Source organism: Nasonia vitripennis, chromosome 5, assembly GCF_009193385.2.
Source record: "Nasonia vitripennis strain AsymCx chromosome 5, Nvit_psr_1.1, whole genome shotgun sequence".
Classification (NCBI taxonomy): Eukaryota; Metazoa; Arthropoda; class Insecta; order Hymenoptera; family Pteromalidae; genus Nasonia; species Nasonia vitripennis.
This window is the reverse complement of record NC_045761.1, coordinates 3478661-3496332: the sequence shown is the minus strand read 5'-3', so window position 1 is coordinate 3496332 and position 17672 is coordinate 3478661. Positions and strand designations below refer to the sequence as shown.

General features: G+C 51.7%; 1 protein-coding gene across 4 annotated transcripts in view; it reads right to left on the bottom strand.

Moving 5' to 3' along the window:
- LOC100122071 (ras-related protein Rab-27A) overlaps positions 1 to 17672 on the bottom strand; it is a 120437-nt gene that overhangs the window by 76693 nt on the left and 26072 nt on the right. For all 4 annotated transcript variants that reach the window (XM_031932417.1, XM_031932418.1, XM_031932416.1 and 1 more), the window contains one exon: positions 5294 to 5640. In XM_031932417.1, the coding sequence (XP_031788277.1) occupies positions 5294 to 5506 (213 nt within the window). In that variant the 5' untranslated portion in view covers positions 5507 to 5640. The remainder of the gene's footprint in view (positions 1 to 5293; positions 5641 to 17672) is intronic.

The window sequence follows — 17672 nt, the reverse complement described above, 5'->3', positions numbered from 1 at the left end:
CAACGTCCCGACCAAAGAGCAGTAGCGGCAACGGTAGCCATCCGCAGGATAATTGGATTAGCAGAAAAATCCTCTCTCTCTCTCTCTCTCTCTCTCTCTTCCGCGCGTGCTCTCACGCACACTGCACCGCCCTCTCGAGCGACTGGCGTGATTAGAGCTGAAACGGCCCCTTCGCGCGCCGATCGATTCCCGCTCCAGCTCAATCACGGTTTTCATTAACCCGAGTGCCCGGCCGCTCGTCCAAATGAATCGGATATACCGAGAGAGAGGCGAAGCTTTTGCTCCGCGAGGGGAAGAAGAATTCGGACTGTAGGTTGGATATAAGATTGTCGCTGGTTTAATCTTCGGAGAAAAATCTGAACGTTAAGATAAAACAGCCACACTCACTCGATATTCCCGCGCATCGGTACAGGAAAAGTCTGCAGTCTTATCGGACGGAAATCGAAGAGTGCAGGATCCGGCTAATAGACGTTCGCTTTACTCGGGCCCCTGCGACAAATGGCTCGTGTCAGGCCAAGCTGCGTCTGGCGACTTGGTAATGAAGCGCCGATAGCGGCAGCACTGATTCGGAAGATCGAATCCCGATGAATGTAAACTCGGCGGCGGCGGAACTCGTGCTCCCAATATCTGCAGGCGTCTCCGGACTTTCCGACCGTAAGCGATCCGCATATATATACAGTCAATTTTTCATCCGCAGAGCCGACGAGTGCGCGCATGTTATTAAAAGTTTGCGCCGCTTCGGACGGTAAGCTTTTTATACTTGCCTCGAGTCGCTCCAGGAATTCATAAATATTATACAGACGAGAGCCGCCGCCTCGCTCGAGCAAATCGAGAGACTTTCGCGACTGATCCGACGACGCGTCGAATGAAATTACGCCGAGAAAGTCCATTCAATTAGGCGAGTTGACGAGCTCGGCGCGCAGATGAATATGCAAAAAACGCGGATGGTCGGCGGGAGAAAAAATAAGCGAGCGCTTAATGGAAGTTTGATAGGTCCACGGAACATGTCGCTCGAGCGCGCGAGAGAGAGATGGCTAATGCGTCAGCTTTGTCTCGCTAAAGAGCTACCTTCATTTTTCATCGCAGCGGCGCACGGTTAATCATTTTTGAAGAGCCGCCGCGAGCAGGTGGCGTTCCGAGGGTAAATTCGAGCACGCGTGTGACGCGCGGGTATCGCGAATAATTTTTTTCGCTCGCACGAATTGCCAAACAAAAGTTTTTTCGATCGAGCACTGGTCCCGTAGTCCTCTCCCGTATAGTCTTCTGTCTTCGAGCGCAGAGCGGCAGAAGTAATGAAACGAGGGTGGCACAATTCGTTTTACATACAGGCGGCATTTTTCACCGGCGAAACGAGTGCCGTGTGCAGAGAAGTCGGGGCTCGAGGGAGAAAAGCCTCGAGAGGGCTTTGAGGCTAAGTAATTGTAAATTACGGCACGAGCTAATGCGAATAAATCGGCGCGTCCTCAAAGACGCATCGCCTGCCTTTAAGAATTTAATATCGGCCCGCGCAACTCTGGAATTAATCGCTCTCTCGTTATATTACGACGATAATTAAACGTACGCGTGTTGGGAATTCCCTACAAGAAATAAGAAAGTTAGTCCGAAATTTCGCAACGCTTCACACAATGAAAGATCCAGCTGATCTCGAAAAAAAACAAGCGGCGGTGGCACGTGGCATCGAGTATAGGCCGCTGAACGCGAGAATAGAAGAAAGACGCGAAAAAAAGAAATCGCGCGTGGCAACTCGTGCAGCAGCGACACGTGCGCGCGCTTAGGAGCGCAACCGGCGATTTAATGATGCCTTAGCGCGCCATTAATCACGTCATTTTTCGGGGAAGCCGATCGACCAGCGGAGATAGCCCCTACTGCTACTGTATGTGCTTCCAGGGGCAGGTGCTCGACTTTGGCCCGGCTGACTCACGGCGGCGGAAGCGCGATGGTGTTAAAATTTGAATTTCGAGCTTCCGCGCGTTATGGAACTATACGCCTCGTTGGAGAGAAATCCATACATCGTACACCGCTAGTTCTCCGATCACGACCATCAGATAAAATGCCAACACGGCGGGGTATTAAAAGGCAGACGAATAAAAGCCAGGGATATCTCGCGCGCTTTCTCGCATTGGAAAAAAGTATTCCGCGTGTATGCATGCGCGATTCGAGATCATTTGCGTCACGACTTATCGCTCGATCCGCGATATCTGCATTGCAAAAGCTTCGAGATTTCCAGAATTTCCACGAGCTGCTCTCTTTCCCTCTGTCTCTCTCTCTCTCTCTCTCTCTCTCTCTCTCTCTCTCTCTCTCCCGAAGCACCTTAGCCTAATAACGCAGCTCCCCTCGCGAAAAAAAGGTTATACACCGCTCGGTAATGCGAACGCTTTCATCGGATTATACCCGAGACTCGATCCCAAATGAGAACATAAGAAAGCGGGCAACCGTACAGCGAGTAGTATTAGGAAGGAAGCGGCAGTAGCCGGGGAAACCTTTGATCTCTCTCGCGAATTTCCCCCGATTTTCTCCCCGAAACAGGAGCACAAATTAGACCGCGAATTAATTAAACACTACGAAACTCCTGGGTCCTTTGAGAGCAGGGCGCGCGCAAGAGAGAGCGAGAGAGCTCGAATCGACGGCTAAGCCAATCGTGCGCGGGATTGCCGTATAGCTTCGTCGATATGCGCGTGCAGTCGATGGAGAGATTGCGGGAGAACGGCTTGACTAACTGCTTACTCGATTACTTGCGGCTTAGCTCGTGCTGCGACGGGATCTGTGCGCCATCTCGTTTCGGGAATCGTGAGAATTCGGTCAACTGACTGAATAATATCCAGTTAATACGCATTGCGGGCAAAAATTGACGGAATGAACGTTAATTGACTTATGAGGGCCCCAGAAGGGCGTGACGCAGCCAATTAAATTCTTCAAGGCAGACGCACGCCAGCCGAGTTTCTCAAGTTCAAGATGACTCAAAACTGCGAAAAACGCGAAGGACACGAGGATTTGATCCAACGAAAGTCAACGTTTCAAAGTGCGCGGTCTGCGTTTTCGAGCGCAGCTCTCTTCCCTCGATTGCCTTAATTGACAAAAGTGGCGTAATTACACAGTTACTGGCATCGTTTGGCTGCTGCATCAAACGAGGGCTCGCACAATGCTGCAGCAACGGCGCACTTTTGCACGGGCGACGTTCGATATGTCATACAGCCACAGAAGCGCATGTTTGCGCGCCGCCTAATTATTTCACGCGGGCTATCGTTTGTTTGTCCAGGCGGCGAGACGCGGCCGCGAACGGCTCACAATCAAATTCGCGAAAAATAAACGGGATCGCTCAGTAAAGAAGGGCGAGAGAGTTGGCCGGAAATTTGATTCCGCATCGGTCGATTCGCAGCGCGTACAGACGGATTTTCAGCCGCGCGGGGACACGCACGTCAACTAACTTTGACTTTCATGAAAGCCATTTACGATTGTCCGCGGGCCGATCAAGTCTGTGTGTCATGCGACAGCGAAAAATATACAGGGACGTGCAAGGGGATCGATCCGGTATTATTTGGAGTCGTCTCGACGCGCCAATATAGATTAGCGATGCGGTTCGTATAATATTGGTTTTGCAGCGCAGGGGTGTGTTCCCGGCCGTTGCCGCGGAGTTTCATTAGCTTAAAACAATACACAAATAAATTGAACGAAAACATCGGCTGCGGTCATTGAAACTCGCTGCGTAAACAGCGAATGACTTACCTGAGGATGAAAAAAATTGCTCTATGTGCCAAAGTAGCGATACCAATATTTGTCTTTGCGGGTCCGTTGCGCCGGAGGGGATTTTCGTTCTTACGTTATCGTGATACGATTAGGCACGGGGAGGTGGTTAGTTTTGCCGCCGATATTGCTGACAATGTCAACAATGTCGCAGCCCCCGCGTGTACACGCGTTGTCAACCCTTAACTCGTAATTCGAGCTGATCAATCTCGGGATTTTTGTCCGGAAGCAGGGCCCACCCTTCACATACAATATTCCGTTCGATATGCGTCATGCTATTCATATCGAAGAAAAATATACACTCCAGTTACGCGAAGTATAGGGTGTGGACTCGCACGATATACGATATAAAGATGTAATATCGAATTTTGCTCAATTGAGGCGCTGCAAACATTGTCGAGAAAATCCGAGCGGCTGACTGCGTAAAGAACTGCGATGCAGCATTATTCGAGTATTACGATCGCTGATGCGACTCCCCCTGTAAAACGGCTTAGGAATCTCAGCATATAATCATAACCCTTGGTGCCTCGTCTAGCCTAACTCCACGGCCTTATCGCATTCCGCCCGGACATCGGGATAACCAGGCTCCGTCTCTCTCTCTCTCGCGCGCGCGGGTGCTCCCCTTCAGCGATCCCAAGTCTATATACATAAACATCGGCCGGGAATAGTTCGCGCAATGCCGAAATATATATGACCCATAGAACGCACAGCTCGCGGGCGCGTACAATGGCCAGATTACGGTTTTACGATATTCCTTCACCGGGCTCCGCCCTTCAGGCGGAGTTGTTCTTTGACGCGGGTCCTCGTGCGACATGATTGCGCGGGAGGGCGTAATTTTGTGCAGATAATGCGACACCTGCGCTTGAGGCATGTGTGCGACGTATATCATACGCTTTTGTATTCGGCCTTATTGGTGAAAGTGACGCGTGGAAAAAGTGTCGAAAGCTTTTAGATCTGCATATCCGGGCGCGCAAAAGTTATGTACTTCCCCCCACTGCAGGCACTCGAACTCGAGTTTCCGATCAATTTGAGGCAGCCCGGCGCGCGAAAGCTTCGATGACACGAAAAATTCTCCGGGTTAAAATGGACTGACTAACGAACCACTTGTGCGCGGAAGGGACAACGGCGCGGCAGCAAGGGCGCTTATAAATTGCGCTCAATGGAGAGCTTCGATGGAAACTTTTTGCGCCAGCTGTCGACCATTTGGCCCGCGATGCATTTCCCTTTCGCGCTGTACGTAAGTCGCAGCTCTAGTGCTTAGCTGCATGTGTAAGCCTATACATCACTGCGAGCGGCGATGACGCGAAAACAGCGATAAAAAAAACGAGGGGCCTTTGTGCTCGATGACGTTTGCTGCTGCCGTTGTTCGCCAGAGCGGGCTGCGACATTGTTGCAGAGAGTCACGCGATTATTTATCACAGCGCGGAGGTGGAGTCCATGAAAGTTTTTCTGATAGGGTACAGAACGAACAAAGTCGCCTTGGTACACGCGCATATCGAGGAAACTTAAAAAGTAACTGTATACGCATACATGTGAGGAAAAGGGTACTTACATTTGAAAGTTCTGTTGTGCCGTGTGTCGATCGGAATATAATAGTTTCGTTCAGTGTTGTGTAAACTCTTTGTTTGTATACTTTGCTGTGCTGCTTGAATATTGTTATACACATATCTGTAATCGACGCCCGAGAAGCATCTCCGGTGAGGACGTCTTTCACTCGCGCACCGTGTCGGTTAAGCCGACACTCTCTGCCCCCGAGAGAGGGCATCGGGTCCGCTTCCCGGAGCAACCTCCCCGGAGAAGTCCCGTGTTTCAGGGATCAGCTCCTCGCCGGTAAGGCCGGCGCTCCCTGCGTCATGCATCGGATTGGTTGCCTCTTAACGTCATGATCTCATTCAACGTCTGTAAAAAAAAAGAAAAACAATAAAAATAAAAATGTATAACAATTCGAAGAGAAATAGTCAAAGTATCTTATGTAAAGCTCCTTATGGAATACCAGACGCATATAGTTCAAGAAATAATGTAAAGTCCCTCGACAACAAAGAACATTCTCTCCATATAATCATCGCACTTACCGAATACGGGACGGAAACTTCGTCACTGTCGATCAGATCAGTCCCCGAGCGGGCTGCAGAGCGAGAAAGTCCCGAGTCGAGATAAAAAAAAGCGAATCATATACATAATCCCCTCGCGCGCAGGAGCTACTCTGTATCCCACTTGCGACTCTGGCTGGCTTTAATTGAATATTCATAGCTCCGATGCGAGTCGACTCTGCTGTATTTACCATTCGACGCATTATCATATCGCCTCTCGGCCCTAGGATTATCGCTCTATACATACAAGCTGCACACAGTGGAAAGCAACTCCGTCTCCCCAGGACTCTGCTGCAGAGAAAGCTCGTTAAAATTTGCCAGGATTTCCCGGGCGAGAGCTAGCGAGTTCCAATTTCCAAGGTCGGCCAACCGAGTGTTTGCAACATCCCCGACTTATTACGTCCCGCCGGAGCTATGCATACACTCGCTCCGCGTTATTACGCTCACGCGAGAGGGTAGACTGCGTGTTACGGATATAACCCGCGGCTGATGCCGGCTTTTTATTATCATCGCGCGGCGGTTTTGCGCTGGAGAAAATTTCTCTCTCTCGTCTCTCTCATTGTGCGGAATTCGCCGGTTTCGAGCAGAGCGCATATGCCGACTCCGAATGATATTCGGGGTATTAATTAGCTCAGAACCGAGCGGGTCGGTAAAAGTAAGCCCCTATGCGCTCGTATACGATTTTTTTAGTCAAATAAAACATATTGTGCAAACACAATGTTTCCAAAAAAGTTTTACGCGAGCCGCCGTACAAGCAAAAACGCACTCGGCATTATGCATTTTTCATGCGCCCAGCTACGGGGCTGTATAACGAGCACATACGCACGCGATTCGGCAACGTTGCGCCGCGCATTTATACGTATTCGCAAACTCCGTTTCGCGGCGCACGACGAGGGGGGAAAACCCGCGAGAACGTATAGTTACGTATATAGCAGACACACAGTAGTGTGTACCGGGCAACGCGAGAAGCGCTTACCCTATAGCGCCAAGCGATCCGAGAGGTACACGCGGGGGCGCGCGATTCGCGAAAGGGCTGATGCGTACGTGTTTTCGCAGTGGGGAAAGCCCGAAAAGGGACTCTCGTCCCCCATCAATGGCGCAAACGCGTCATTCCCGTAACTACTGGATAATCGGAATTTACTGTTTATTTCGCTTGCGAGACTCGCAAAGGATTTGTCCGCTGTCCGCAAAACTGCGCGCAAGGAATCGGAGGATTTTGAACGACATTTTGAAAGCGAATTTATTTTCCCGCCGACATAAATTGCATGAGTCAACGCAATAGCTGCCATGTTGGTTCCCAATTGAACAAACGCCATGAGGCACTACGCAGCAGAAAACCGAAGGACCCCATACGTCGTGCGTGTAATGCACAGCATCGCCGCTTTCGCTTTCAGCTTCGCGAGGCGTTGGCAGTATATAGTGTAGAGTCGAGGGGGAGCGCAAAACGCCCAGCGCACGTGTCCACACACAGTCTCGCTCGTGCGCTCACGTACGTACGCTAAGCTCGAAAATGAAACCCGAGAGCCTCTCGCTCCCTCTGCTCCGCGCACTGCACCCACGGCCTGCAGCAGCGGATAGCTGCGCATTATGTAGGGAAATGAATCGAAATTCCAGCCCCGGCAACGCGCCAAGGCTACGACCCACATGCCGTATATACGTATCATGGGGTGCGTCACTGTGGGAGCTTTAAAGTTTGGGGATTTTTCGAGCGATGCTTGAAGTCGGCGTTATTTTCTTGTCCGCAAGTGTGCGATAATCAGATCTGCGGATTTGCTCATTCGTGTATAAACATAAACTGCGCGACGCTTCCTCCGTCAAATATTTGAATTTTTCGCGGTTATAATAGTACAAGCCGAGCTGCCGACCGCTGCAGAAAAGTGAAAGTAAGCAGAGTCGCGTCGCGGCGAGTTAGAGCTGCGCGGAAGCTCGAAAGAAGAGCCGGTACGCGCGAAGCCCCGGCGCGTATATAATCCTCGCGCTGGCAAGTTTTTGGCGCGCAAGAGCGAGCCGGGGGATTACATTACCCGGCGGCCAAATATTGAAGCGCCGGATCCTCGGGCGAATTACAAAGTTGCCGGGGATTTCCGGATTCGCTAGCTGCTGGGTGGTCCGCGAGCCAGACAATGCGAGCGAGTTAGCCGCGAAAGTTTCGACGGTAAAAATATTAAGCGAAGCGAGTTAGCAGGATAAATTATTGTTAATATGCATCAAGTCCGCAATTTTTTTCCACTATCCCGAGCAATTATCTCGCGGACCCTCGGCGACGAGCGTGTATACGATCGGCGGGGGACCACATGGGATAGTCGCTTCATTAAGCCCGAGAGCTGGACCGAGATTGGCCTCGAGAATAATCAGGGTCTCCTTCTGTTCTCCGCAACTTGCGCCCCCCGCGATTGTCTCGGGCTGATTGACGCGCGGGCTAGCACCTCCTCGAGAGTGCGTGGAATAATTGCGCGCGATGACGGCTAGCTTTATCGATTCTCGAGAGCGACTGCTCGACGTTCTTCGCATTCCGAGAAAGTTTGAAAGACTCCTCGCAACTCTCCGAAAACACGCCTAACGATGCAGATTCAGCCGCGTCGGATCCGAGGAGATTTCTAACGAGCGGAGGCTCGAGAGTTTCCTCGACTACTGGCGGATTGCGCGCATTGATTAAACTTTTCATCAAAGGAGGGGGCCGATAGCGCCGCTAATTAGTCACTAACGAGTTGTTTCTCTTCGGCGAGCTCTCGAGCGAGTTTGTATTTGCCAGCTCTATCTGGCCGTGGCACGCCGAGAGAGAAACTTACGGGCTGCGAGCCGGTTTACGCGAACGAGTTGATCTCCGTTTAATCGGGCGATAATTGAGCGGTAGTCGGCCGAATCTCCCTACACGCGAAGCACATCCCGCTGCGCTCCGACGAGTAGTTTGGTTGTTCAAGCAAAAACGTCGTCACTGCGCGCGATCGGAGTTAAAGTTGTGTTCATCAAGAGAGAAAGAGAGGCTAGACTAGAGGCAATAAAGCCCGGTCCATTTGCCCGAGCTCCTTCGACGGCGGTCCCCTTCAGTCCGACGTCAGACTAAATCCTCCTCTCCAGTGGTTATTTAACGTAAAAGCTTCGACAGGCTCTGTACCTACACTCCACAAGGAGCGAGGAGAGAAAGCCTGTCGCGCAGTGGCTCACTCTTCGCTAAAAGTCGCTAACTGGCAATTCGTCGGTCTGCTCCTATGCGAGAGCTGCTCCTCGCTTTCGGTTCCACCCCCGAGCGGCACGAGGAAAAAATCTCCGAGGGTTCCCATATCCAAGGGGACGGAGCGAAGGTCTCTTCCTTCGGTGTCATGGGGTGTGCTGAGCGAAAGAGCCTGTCCCCTCCTTTGGGCGCCGAGGCGGGCGTCGATTGGAGGAATGAGCGGGTCAGTGGGACAGAGAATGACGCATGGGGATGGCCAGAGCTCTTCCTTCGCCGTCGCCGTCGCAGGCTCGAACAAAGAAGGGAGGAGGGGAGCGAGCGAGGGTTCTCCATGGGATAGGGGAAGGGAAAGCCCGGGAAAAGTGCGAGAAGGAAAAGGAGTCGGCGAGGGACGCGCCACGGGGGGGAGGGGAAACGGAGGCGGGTTTGTATGGGAGCGAGATGGGAGGAAAATGCGGAACGTGAAAAACGATGGAGGAATGATTTACGCCGCAGTGGCGTATACAAGATAGCGCGGCAGCCATTTAAAATTCTAATGCGCCGATCGAGTGCGTGTAACAAAACTGTTTGGGGGGTCGTACACGTCTGCCGTCGAGTCTATCTTTTTTTCCCGCGTGTTTCGATTATATTGGGAAAATAAATAAAACTGAGCGAATATCGTGCAGGGGAGCAAGAGAATAATATACTGCGATGGACCGTGAAAAAATTCGCTTGGACGCCGCTTTCTGATGCATCCGAGCCACGCGCAGGGTTTGAGAGGAAAAATAGCGGCGCGATGTAGAGTCGTGTTTTTGCTGCGGCCGTTGTTGAGGACCATTTGTCTAAAAAGCAAACGCAGGTTCGTCGTTGTAATCCCTGAACGTTTGCACAGTCCGTCGTTAATTTTTCTCGTGGAAAACGTTGGAATGTGCGAGTTTCTATTACAAATAGTCGAAGCGTGTAAATATTTAACATTTTTTCTCGTCACAAAGACGCGCTGCTTCGACTCCGAGGCGGTCCTTGAAAAGTCCAATGGTCATCGAGATGTCTCGAGTGCCTTCGAGCCCAGACGTCGCCGTGAATGCAGAACAAATTTCACGCGCGAAGGCCGAGCTTTGTTTATTATCCCGCCAACTACTGGAAAATTTCCATGAAAAATATTCCCAACGCTTGACTTTAGAAAACCGATTTCCGACTTTTTTAGCTTCCTTTTAAACCTCGAGAAAAAAACGCAGTATCGCGCTATCAGCCGCTGCAGCAGCAGCTCGAGTGGACTATTTCACATGAAAATACCGCCGACGGTATACAGGCTGGAAGCTCGCATACGAAAATAATATCCGCGCGCCATATCAAAGCTCGCGCAAGTGCACAAATAAACGCATCCGATTCTTCGACTGGCGGCCGTCGATCCGTGCAATTTTTTCGCGTCCATTCAGCGCGCATCGGAAGCTGCATCGGCGGCCGCTTCGTATAAATTCAAATGAAATACAGCCGGGAGAGAGTGAGAGAGAAGGATGGACGGCGTCGTCGGGAGATAACGTTCTCCGGCGTCGCTGCCGGAAGAGCAGAGAAAGAGACGCGAGGCGAAATACATAGAGCATATTCCGACTTTCCGGCTGGCCGAGCTGCCGTTGCTTTCATGCGTGCGCGCCCGATAAAATATATAACATTGCTGCGCCTCCCTCGTGCAGCGCTCCTACGGGAGACAATGTGCGCAAGCGCGCGGGCTTTTGAAGTGGCGCCCGGAGGGAAAGTCGAGCGCGACCCTCCTCGCGTTGCTTGGATACTCTCCAAATGCTAGCCGCTGAGCACACACACGCGCGAGCACATACGTATGCGTTTACAGCGGGGACGAGAGAGGAATTAAAAAATCCAGCCGGCCGTGTAATCTCCCTTCCATTAAAATTCGCATATGCGCTGGCCAAGAGCTGCCCATCGAGGGAGAGAGAGATACATCAAGGCCTCCTCCGCTGATTTGTCCCTTTGAGGACAAAGCTCCGCGTGGGCATACGTATTGGAAAAAGAGCAGCGACTACTTTTTATTTGATCGGCTCGCTCTGATCCCGAATGAATTCGCCGCTTGTTCGTCGTCGGAAGAGCGCGAGTGTAAGGAGAGGAAAGACACGACGGCCGACCACGCCTTGAACGCTGAGAGAGCGCTGTCGCGAGCGTGTGTTCGGCCAACGTCGTGCAGGGGCTCTCGAATCGATACCTTATATTACACCAAGTTGTCGGCTCGTGTTTTAAAATTAAAAACCCTATTTCATCAGCATGCGAGATCTCCCCCATCAAGCGGGGTCCAGCCGCCGTCGTACAGGACACCCGCATTATAGAATACACCGACGGCGCGAGTAAGGGTCGCTCGTAAAGGGCGGCTGCGCGAGAATTAATCGAGAGAGCGAGGAGCCGATTGGCCGATCGACGCAGCACGCGATGCTAATCGTAAATCGGAGATCGTAATCCGATGCGTCGCCCTGTTATATGTTCTCGCTCGTATTATGCAGATATCGAGAGAGCTGCTCGCAGCTGATACGGCTATTATATAGCACAGCATGAGCTTCTCGCGTCCGAGCGCCTTCCGATTATCGTTTAACGCGCGGACATTAAGGTGTTGCTAGTCCGACGATTAACCAACTTCATCTCGGAGAATCCGCTCCTCGACTTGCGCCGCGCGACACACGTGGCTGATAAAATAAAAAGAGCCGAGAGAGAGAGAGAGAGAGAGAGAGAGAGAGCTGCAGCGAAGAAAAAGGCTGTTATCGTCGCGGTCGTCGTACTGCAGCAGCAGCAGCAGCGCCGGAGGCTATAAATGACAAGCGCAGCTCGTGGAAACTCAGCGCGCGGCGCTATATAGCTCGCGGCTAGAAGCCAATGCACTTTTCTCCTTGAGCTAGTTGGTGGTCGCGGCGCGCGAGTCACTCGACTCTACGTCTATTCTATACACGCGCGCACAAATGTGTGTGTGTGTGTACGCTTCGCGGGCGTTGCACCTCGTCAGCTCGCGCAGCCTCGTCGTGACATTATTTGCAGTCAATAATGCGCTTGCGCCAAGCACAACCGTTACTACAATTAATCGCGCGCGAACGACTCGCTATTTTCAATCCCTCTCTCTCTTGCTGTGAGCGCTATGCCTGCGCAATCGCTTAGGGATATATATAGAAGCGCGCGCGCACTTTGATTGGCAAGGTGACACTGCGTGGAGGGGTGTGCGCGCGATGCACTTAGCTTGCTCTCGCATAGGCGCGTGAAAAAGGAGGAATGCAAACAGCTTCGGCGAGCGATTGTGCATTGTGAGCGCGGAGATTATACCGAGATGGATATGATTATATTTGTTAGTCTAATACCGATGCGTGTAATCGTATGAAATGTAATGAATTTTTTCGCCGATTGCAGCATCAGTGAAAATCTCTGCGCATCGATGGAGACATCGAGGCAGAAGTGCACCTGAGCCTCGCCGTATGTGCTATGCGGCGGTTCTATCTCTCTCGCGGGAGCTTTTCTAAATAGCATTGCTCACGAGCGTTGCCCCCTTCTCGGACGGCTGCAGCCGCAAATAGAACGACGACGGCCGCGAGCACACGTCCACGTCCGTTCGCACCTTGAGAATTTCCAGGATAAATATATGTGCACACGTATGAGCGCGATCGGTTATAATTCAAAGCTCGCGCGCGAGATGAATCAGTTTCTCTTGCGAGAGCGAGCTATTTTTCGATCGCGTTATAAGTGCAGCTCGCGATTTTTAAGAAAGGGAACAATGATTCAATCGTGTAATTATTTATAGGCGCGATAAGAATTTCTTTTGTCTTTGGAATGCTCACTAGTTATACTATCTCTTATATTGAGCGATAAAATCCGTAATCCGACGTGTAGTATTTTTTCGAGCCACGAGTGCAAAAAGGCGAGATCGATAGCTCGGAAAACATCGCGATTCGCAATCCATCGCCCACTCGAGTCGCGCTGCACAATGCGCGCGCAAACTATTTTCGCTCGCTTCTCTCTCTCTCTCTCTCTCTCTCTATCCCTATCTAAGCATATCTCCTTTCCGCGGGCAAGAGCGTTACTCCGCGCTCTCTCTCTCTCTCTCTCGGCTGCAGTGCTGAAATGACGTGTCTTGGCGCGAGCCAATACTCTACGTGCCTCCTTGAACTGAATCGAGTTCGTGAACCTGTCGTTTACGACGTATGGTGCACTGCACGCCGAGCGTAAACGAGATTAAGGCGCTGTTCGTTGAACCGCTCTCGCGCACCTATACCTTGAACCGAGCTCGCAATAAATATAGCGAGCGCTTGCACCTAAACGTGCCGTGATACGGATAAACGCCGCAAGCTTTTGGAAAAGAAATCGCGCGATTCGCGAATACAGGCTCGTCGGCGCGGGAGGAAGTGCGCAATTTGCCGACAATTCGGCCAACTGCCGAGCCCGGAAATCGCAACAGCTGCGGCCGCGCAGTATGCAGCCGCGCTAAATCTTTCGGCAAAACCCACTACCGCCCCGCCGCCGACAGGCAGCCCCAAAGATCCACGTGGAAATATTTTCGCAGGAAAAAACGAGAGCGCGCGTGCCGGGTCGACGAACGACGAGCGCGTGCGACTTCCCGCACCTTGTTCCTTTCTCCTTCTTGCAGTTGTACCACGCGTGTGCGGACAGGGTAAACGCGTTTTGCAATAGCTTCGCGAAAAATCGATTGCTCGCTCCAGTTTTGTTCATCCGCAGAACATCCGACAAGAGCAGAACGTTCGGCCAAGTTTAGCGTAATCCTCTCCGCCGCCGCCGCTGCTACTGCTCATCGAGCAGTTCGCCGGAGGGAAAATCAGCCCTCGTTAATGCCGAAGTAATGACTGGGGTGCGGCAATTCTCGAGTACCCTCGACCGTAGCGCGCCGCGGGGGGCATCTCTTCCACTCTGAATACGCGTGTCGGCCCCATACACGCTGCTGCTGTTCACCTCGGCTCCAAACGCGAGAGAGAGAGAGAGAGAGAGAGAGAGAGAGAGAGAGAGAGAGAGAGAGAGTTGTGGAGAGCACTGGACGGCTTTAAAAATCGCGGGTCGAACGATCCGTCAATCGAGGCGCGCGGCGGCAAGCTCGGCCTGTCGTTTACGAGCAATTAACGTCGATGCGCGTCTAGCCTTCGATTGATATTACGATTATGATTGAGTAATGATATTGGATGCCGTGCCGAGGGGAGGCTACCGCGCGTTACGTGAAAGTACTGCGGGATGGAGAGAGCCAGTCCATCGGTTGGTCATTTCGGATTGGGGGAGACGTGCGCCGCAGCCGGAAATATTGCTGCTGAGGGGCGGATTATGTGGCCGATAATGGCGAGGAAAAATCCATCGGTCCCGAAATTCGTGACTTGACGTATCAATCGCCTCGAAGACACGAAGAAAAAAGAGACGGACGACGATTCTAATCGAAAAAGTTGCGCAGCGAGTATTGCATTACCTTCGCTACAACAGCTCCAACCAGAGGAAGAAGATCCAACGCCCGGGCTATCACGTGACCCACGAAAAAGTCGTTTGAGCAGGTGTCACCTTTCAGCGCGGCGTACATACCTGTCGAAAGCAGCCGCCGCTGTAATTACCTTTCCGGTATTATTTTATACGGGGAGCGCCAGGATAGCTTTAGTTTCGAGTCGAGCGAGCAAAAACTTTAACGAGCGCAAAAATGCCTGGAAGGGAAAGCTTGCGAGCGCGATAAGAGGTGAATTATGCGCGCTCGCGTGGTGGAGCGTATTTAGATTCTCTCGCGAGGGTGATTAGAGAGCTGCGAATGATACACGCCGTGTGTAGTCGAGAGACGAAATCGTTTTATAAACCCGACGAGAGATAGGACGCCCCGCGAGAGCGAACCGTTTACAGATATGAGGTATAAACAGCGGGCGTTATGTAAAAAATTTTCCGAGTGAAAATATTCTGCCAGCTGATAGTCCGCATTAGCATCAATCAACACTCTGCGAGTGTTTACGAGCCGGAGATACCGCCTTGATTGCGCGCGAATTCCACCTCTTTCGTTTAGAACGCGGCAGATCGAGATAACGCTCCAACTTTTATAACAATCCCGCGAGTATTTTAATTAAAAGCGCTCGCAACAATGACGTCAGCCGCATGTAAAACAGCTTTCGATCGCGCCAATAAGTGCGCGCACGAGAATTCGGCGAGCCGTAAAGCGAGAGAGGCGCTCGAGTTCCGCGTGTGCAGCTGTGCCGGAAACCCGCGTCACGATCGGATTCACCGCGTGTTTTCATTGTCGATCGACCTTTGCGCTCCTTCTCTCCTCGAGCGTTCAATCGCCACCGCTGCCGCCGAGAGAGAGAAATCAAGACGTTGCCTTCATTATTGTACACGACGCGTATACCGCTGCGTGGGAGAGAGTTTTTCGGGCCCTCGAAAAATATCGATCCGATATTATACACGTTTTTAACGCTCGCGCGCGTCTGTTATCCTTTGTCCACGAGGGCAACGTGTGATGAAAAACATCTGCCGCCGCCGTTTGTGTGTGTGCGTACCGGTCGCTCGCGGAAATTCATTTCCGATCCATTAATTTTCCACGTGCGCTCCGCCGCAACGGTATCGGTGTCGATAACTCGTTTCGCTCTCTCAATAATGAAATCCAGCGCGAGAGAAGGACAAAAACTCGCCTCTTTATTTTTCGCCCATTTCGCTTTTATACACGCCGAGCCGGAAGCGCGTTACATCTCGCGGGATACCGGTACGGCGTTATGGCCGTGTAACACAGTCGGCGGAAAGTCACGTGTCTCCATCGGGAAAAACGCGTAAACTGATAAAGCTACAGCCAACCGGAGTCGACACGAAGGATTACGAAATTGTTTACAGCGCGGTAGTGTCTGGTGAATTCACGTAACGTCTATCGGCTAATATATTCCCGGCTGTATATGGACGTCGGAAAAAAATACAAAGGGGAAGTCACATAGTCATCGAGCCTTGGAGCGCAGCGCGTGTAGTTCAGGCATCAGCGGAGCATCGATGTCGCACGGATCATTGGTCAGGAAGTGACGCGTGCTTCCGGATTTCCGGCATCGGCTCTCCTGTTCTATTATATACAAAAATAAAAATACTCGCTTTATGCACGAGGCGAAAAATGGACAAAAGCCAACCGAGCAACAATTTAATTTCAATATATAATGTGTATCTCGCTAAGGCGTGTTATATACGTATATGGCAACGACGAATTACGTTGTGAGCGTCGAAGTTGAACCCTCGCTCGAAGCCATAGTCAGCTCGTCGTCCGCGGCGGCTTATTCTACCCTGGAGACTCTACCTATAGAGCGTCTGCGAACTTTCGATTGCCTCGCGAAATCAAGAGAAAAGAGGGCCGCGACGAGGTAGTTTCCAGGGCATTTTACCCTCATTTCGACGTCCCAATTGGAAATTTATCGAAATAAGAAGCGAGAGCTGGATGGATGTATTATTGAGACGCTGGTCTTTTCGCTCTGATTAAACTGCTATAGAGAGACGATGAGGTCGCCGGGGAGTCGTTACGTGCACTCAGGAGCACCGATCAACTGGAATCTAAAAATAGCCTCTCTAAAAATGCCTTTCTTCGTTTTAAAAACTCGACGCATCGAAAAAGGACTCTGCGGCCACGCCAGGATATACGCCGCACACAAACAACATTCGAGCCTTCCATTCTCCGATCCGCAACTCCTTCGCTCGCGCACAACACGTATACAGATAGCCCACTCTCGGGCAAGCGAAAAACAGAAAAATAAAGCATCGGCGAGGCACGCAGCGTGGCGAGGAGGGCCAGCCAGTCAGGCAGGCAGAAATTCCACAGGCGAGCCCCGGGCCCCTTCTGCTTCGCGCGCACACACACACACACACACACACACACATGTACGCGAATATACACATATACAAACACGTGCCTCGCGGACCCTCTCAAGGTCTTGAAAATAAAGCATCGAGAAGCAACCGGCAGCGCGGCACCTTCTTCTCCGGCGCGCAGCTTGACCCATATAATACCACTACCAGCAAGGCGTCCTGAATGCGTGTGCGTGTCTTCTCCTTTCCCACAGTCTTACGTGTGCCGCGGAGGATTACGTAAGTATATTCGCTATATAATCAAATCTAAACTACGCCGAACTTTTTGGGCCTTTCCCGGAAATCCGACAAGGGGCCCGTTGTGCGCCCTCTGAGGTAATCGAGATGGGGACCGCTATGCGTATATAGCCGAGTTGTTTACGAGATCGGAGAGAGCTAGGACTCGCGGCGCTCTCTCTCTCTCTCTCTCTCTCTCTCTCTGGGCTCGTCAGAGACTGTTTATTTAAAAACACTGCGAGATTTTTTACAGGACTCACATCGCGCTAATCCATAAGAGCTCTAAGCACCGAAAAAAAAAACAGGAAGGGCACCTGTGCTCAAAAAGGGTTCGGCAGCATCTGCCCCGTTGCAGCACCTTGTGTAATCGAGGCAGCCTATACGAGACGAGATTCCTCTCCCTCGCGTCGTATACGGAACAAGAGAAGCCCCTAAAGACCGAAAGTTGTTTTGGTGCACTAGTCCATAGGTCTCGCGCGCTTATAACCACAAAGTTATTTGTGCGCAAAACGCGCATGCAGGCAGCGAGCGAGGGAGAGAAGAAGGAGCCGCTGCCGGTGCAGGCATTTAACATGCACGCGCACATACGTAATAGGGGTCCGAGAGGCGAAAGAAGCTCGGCCTTGGGCCCT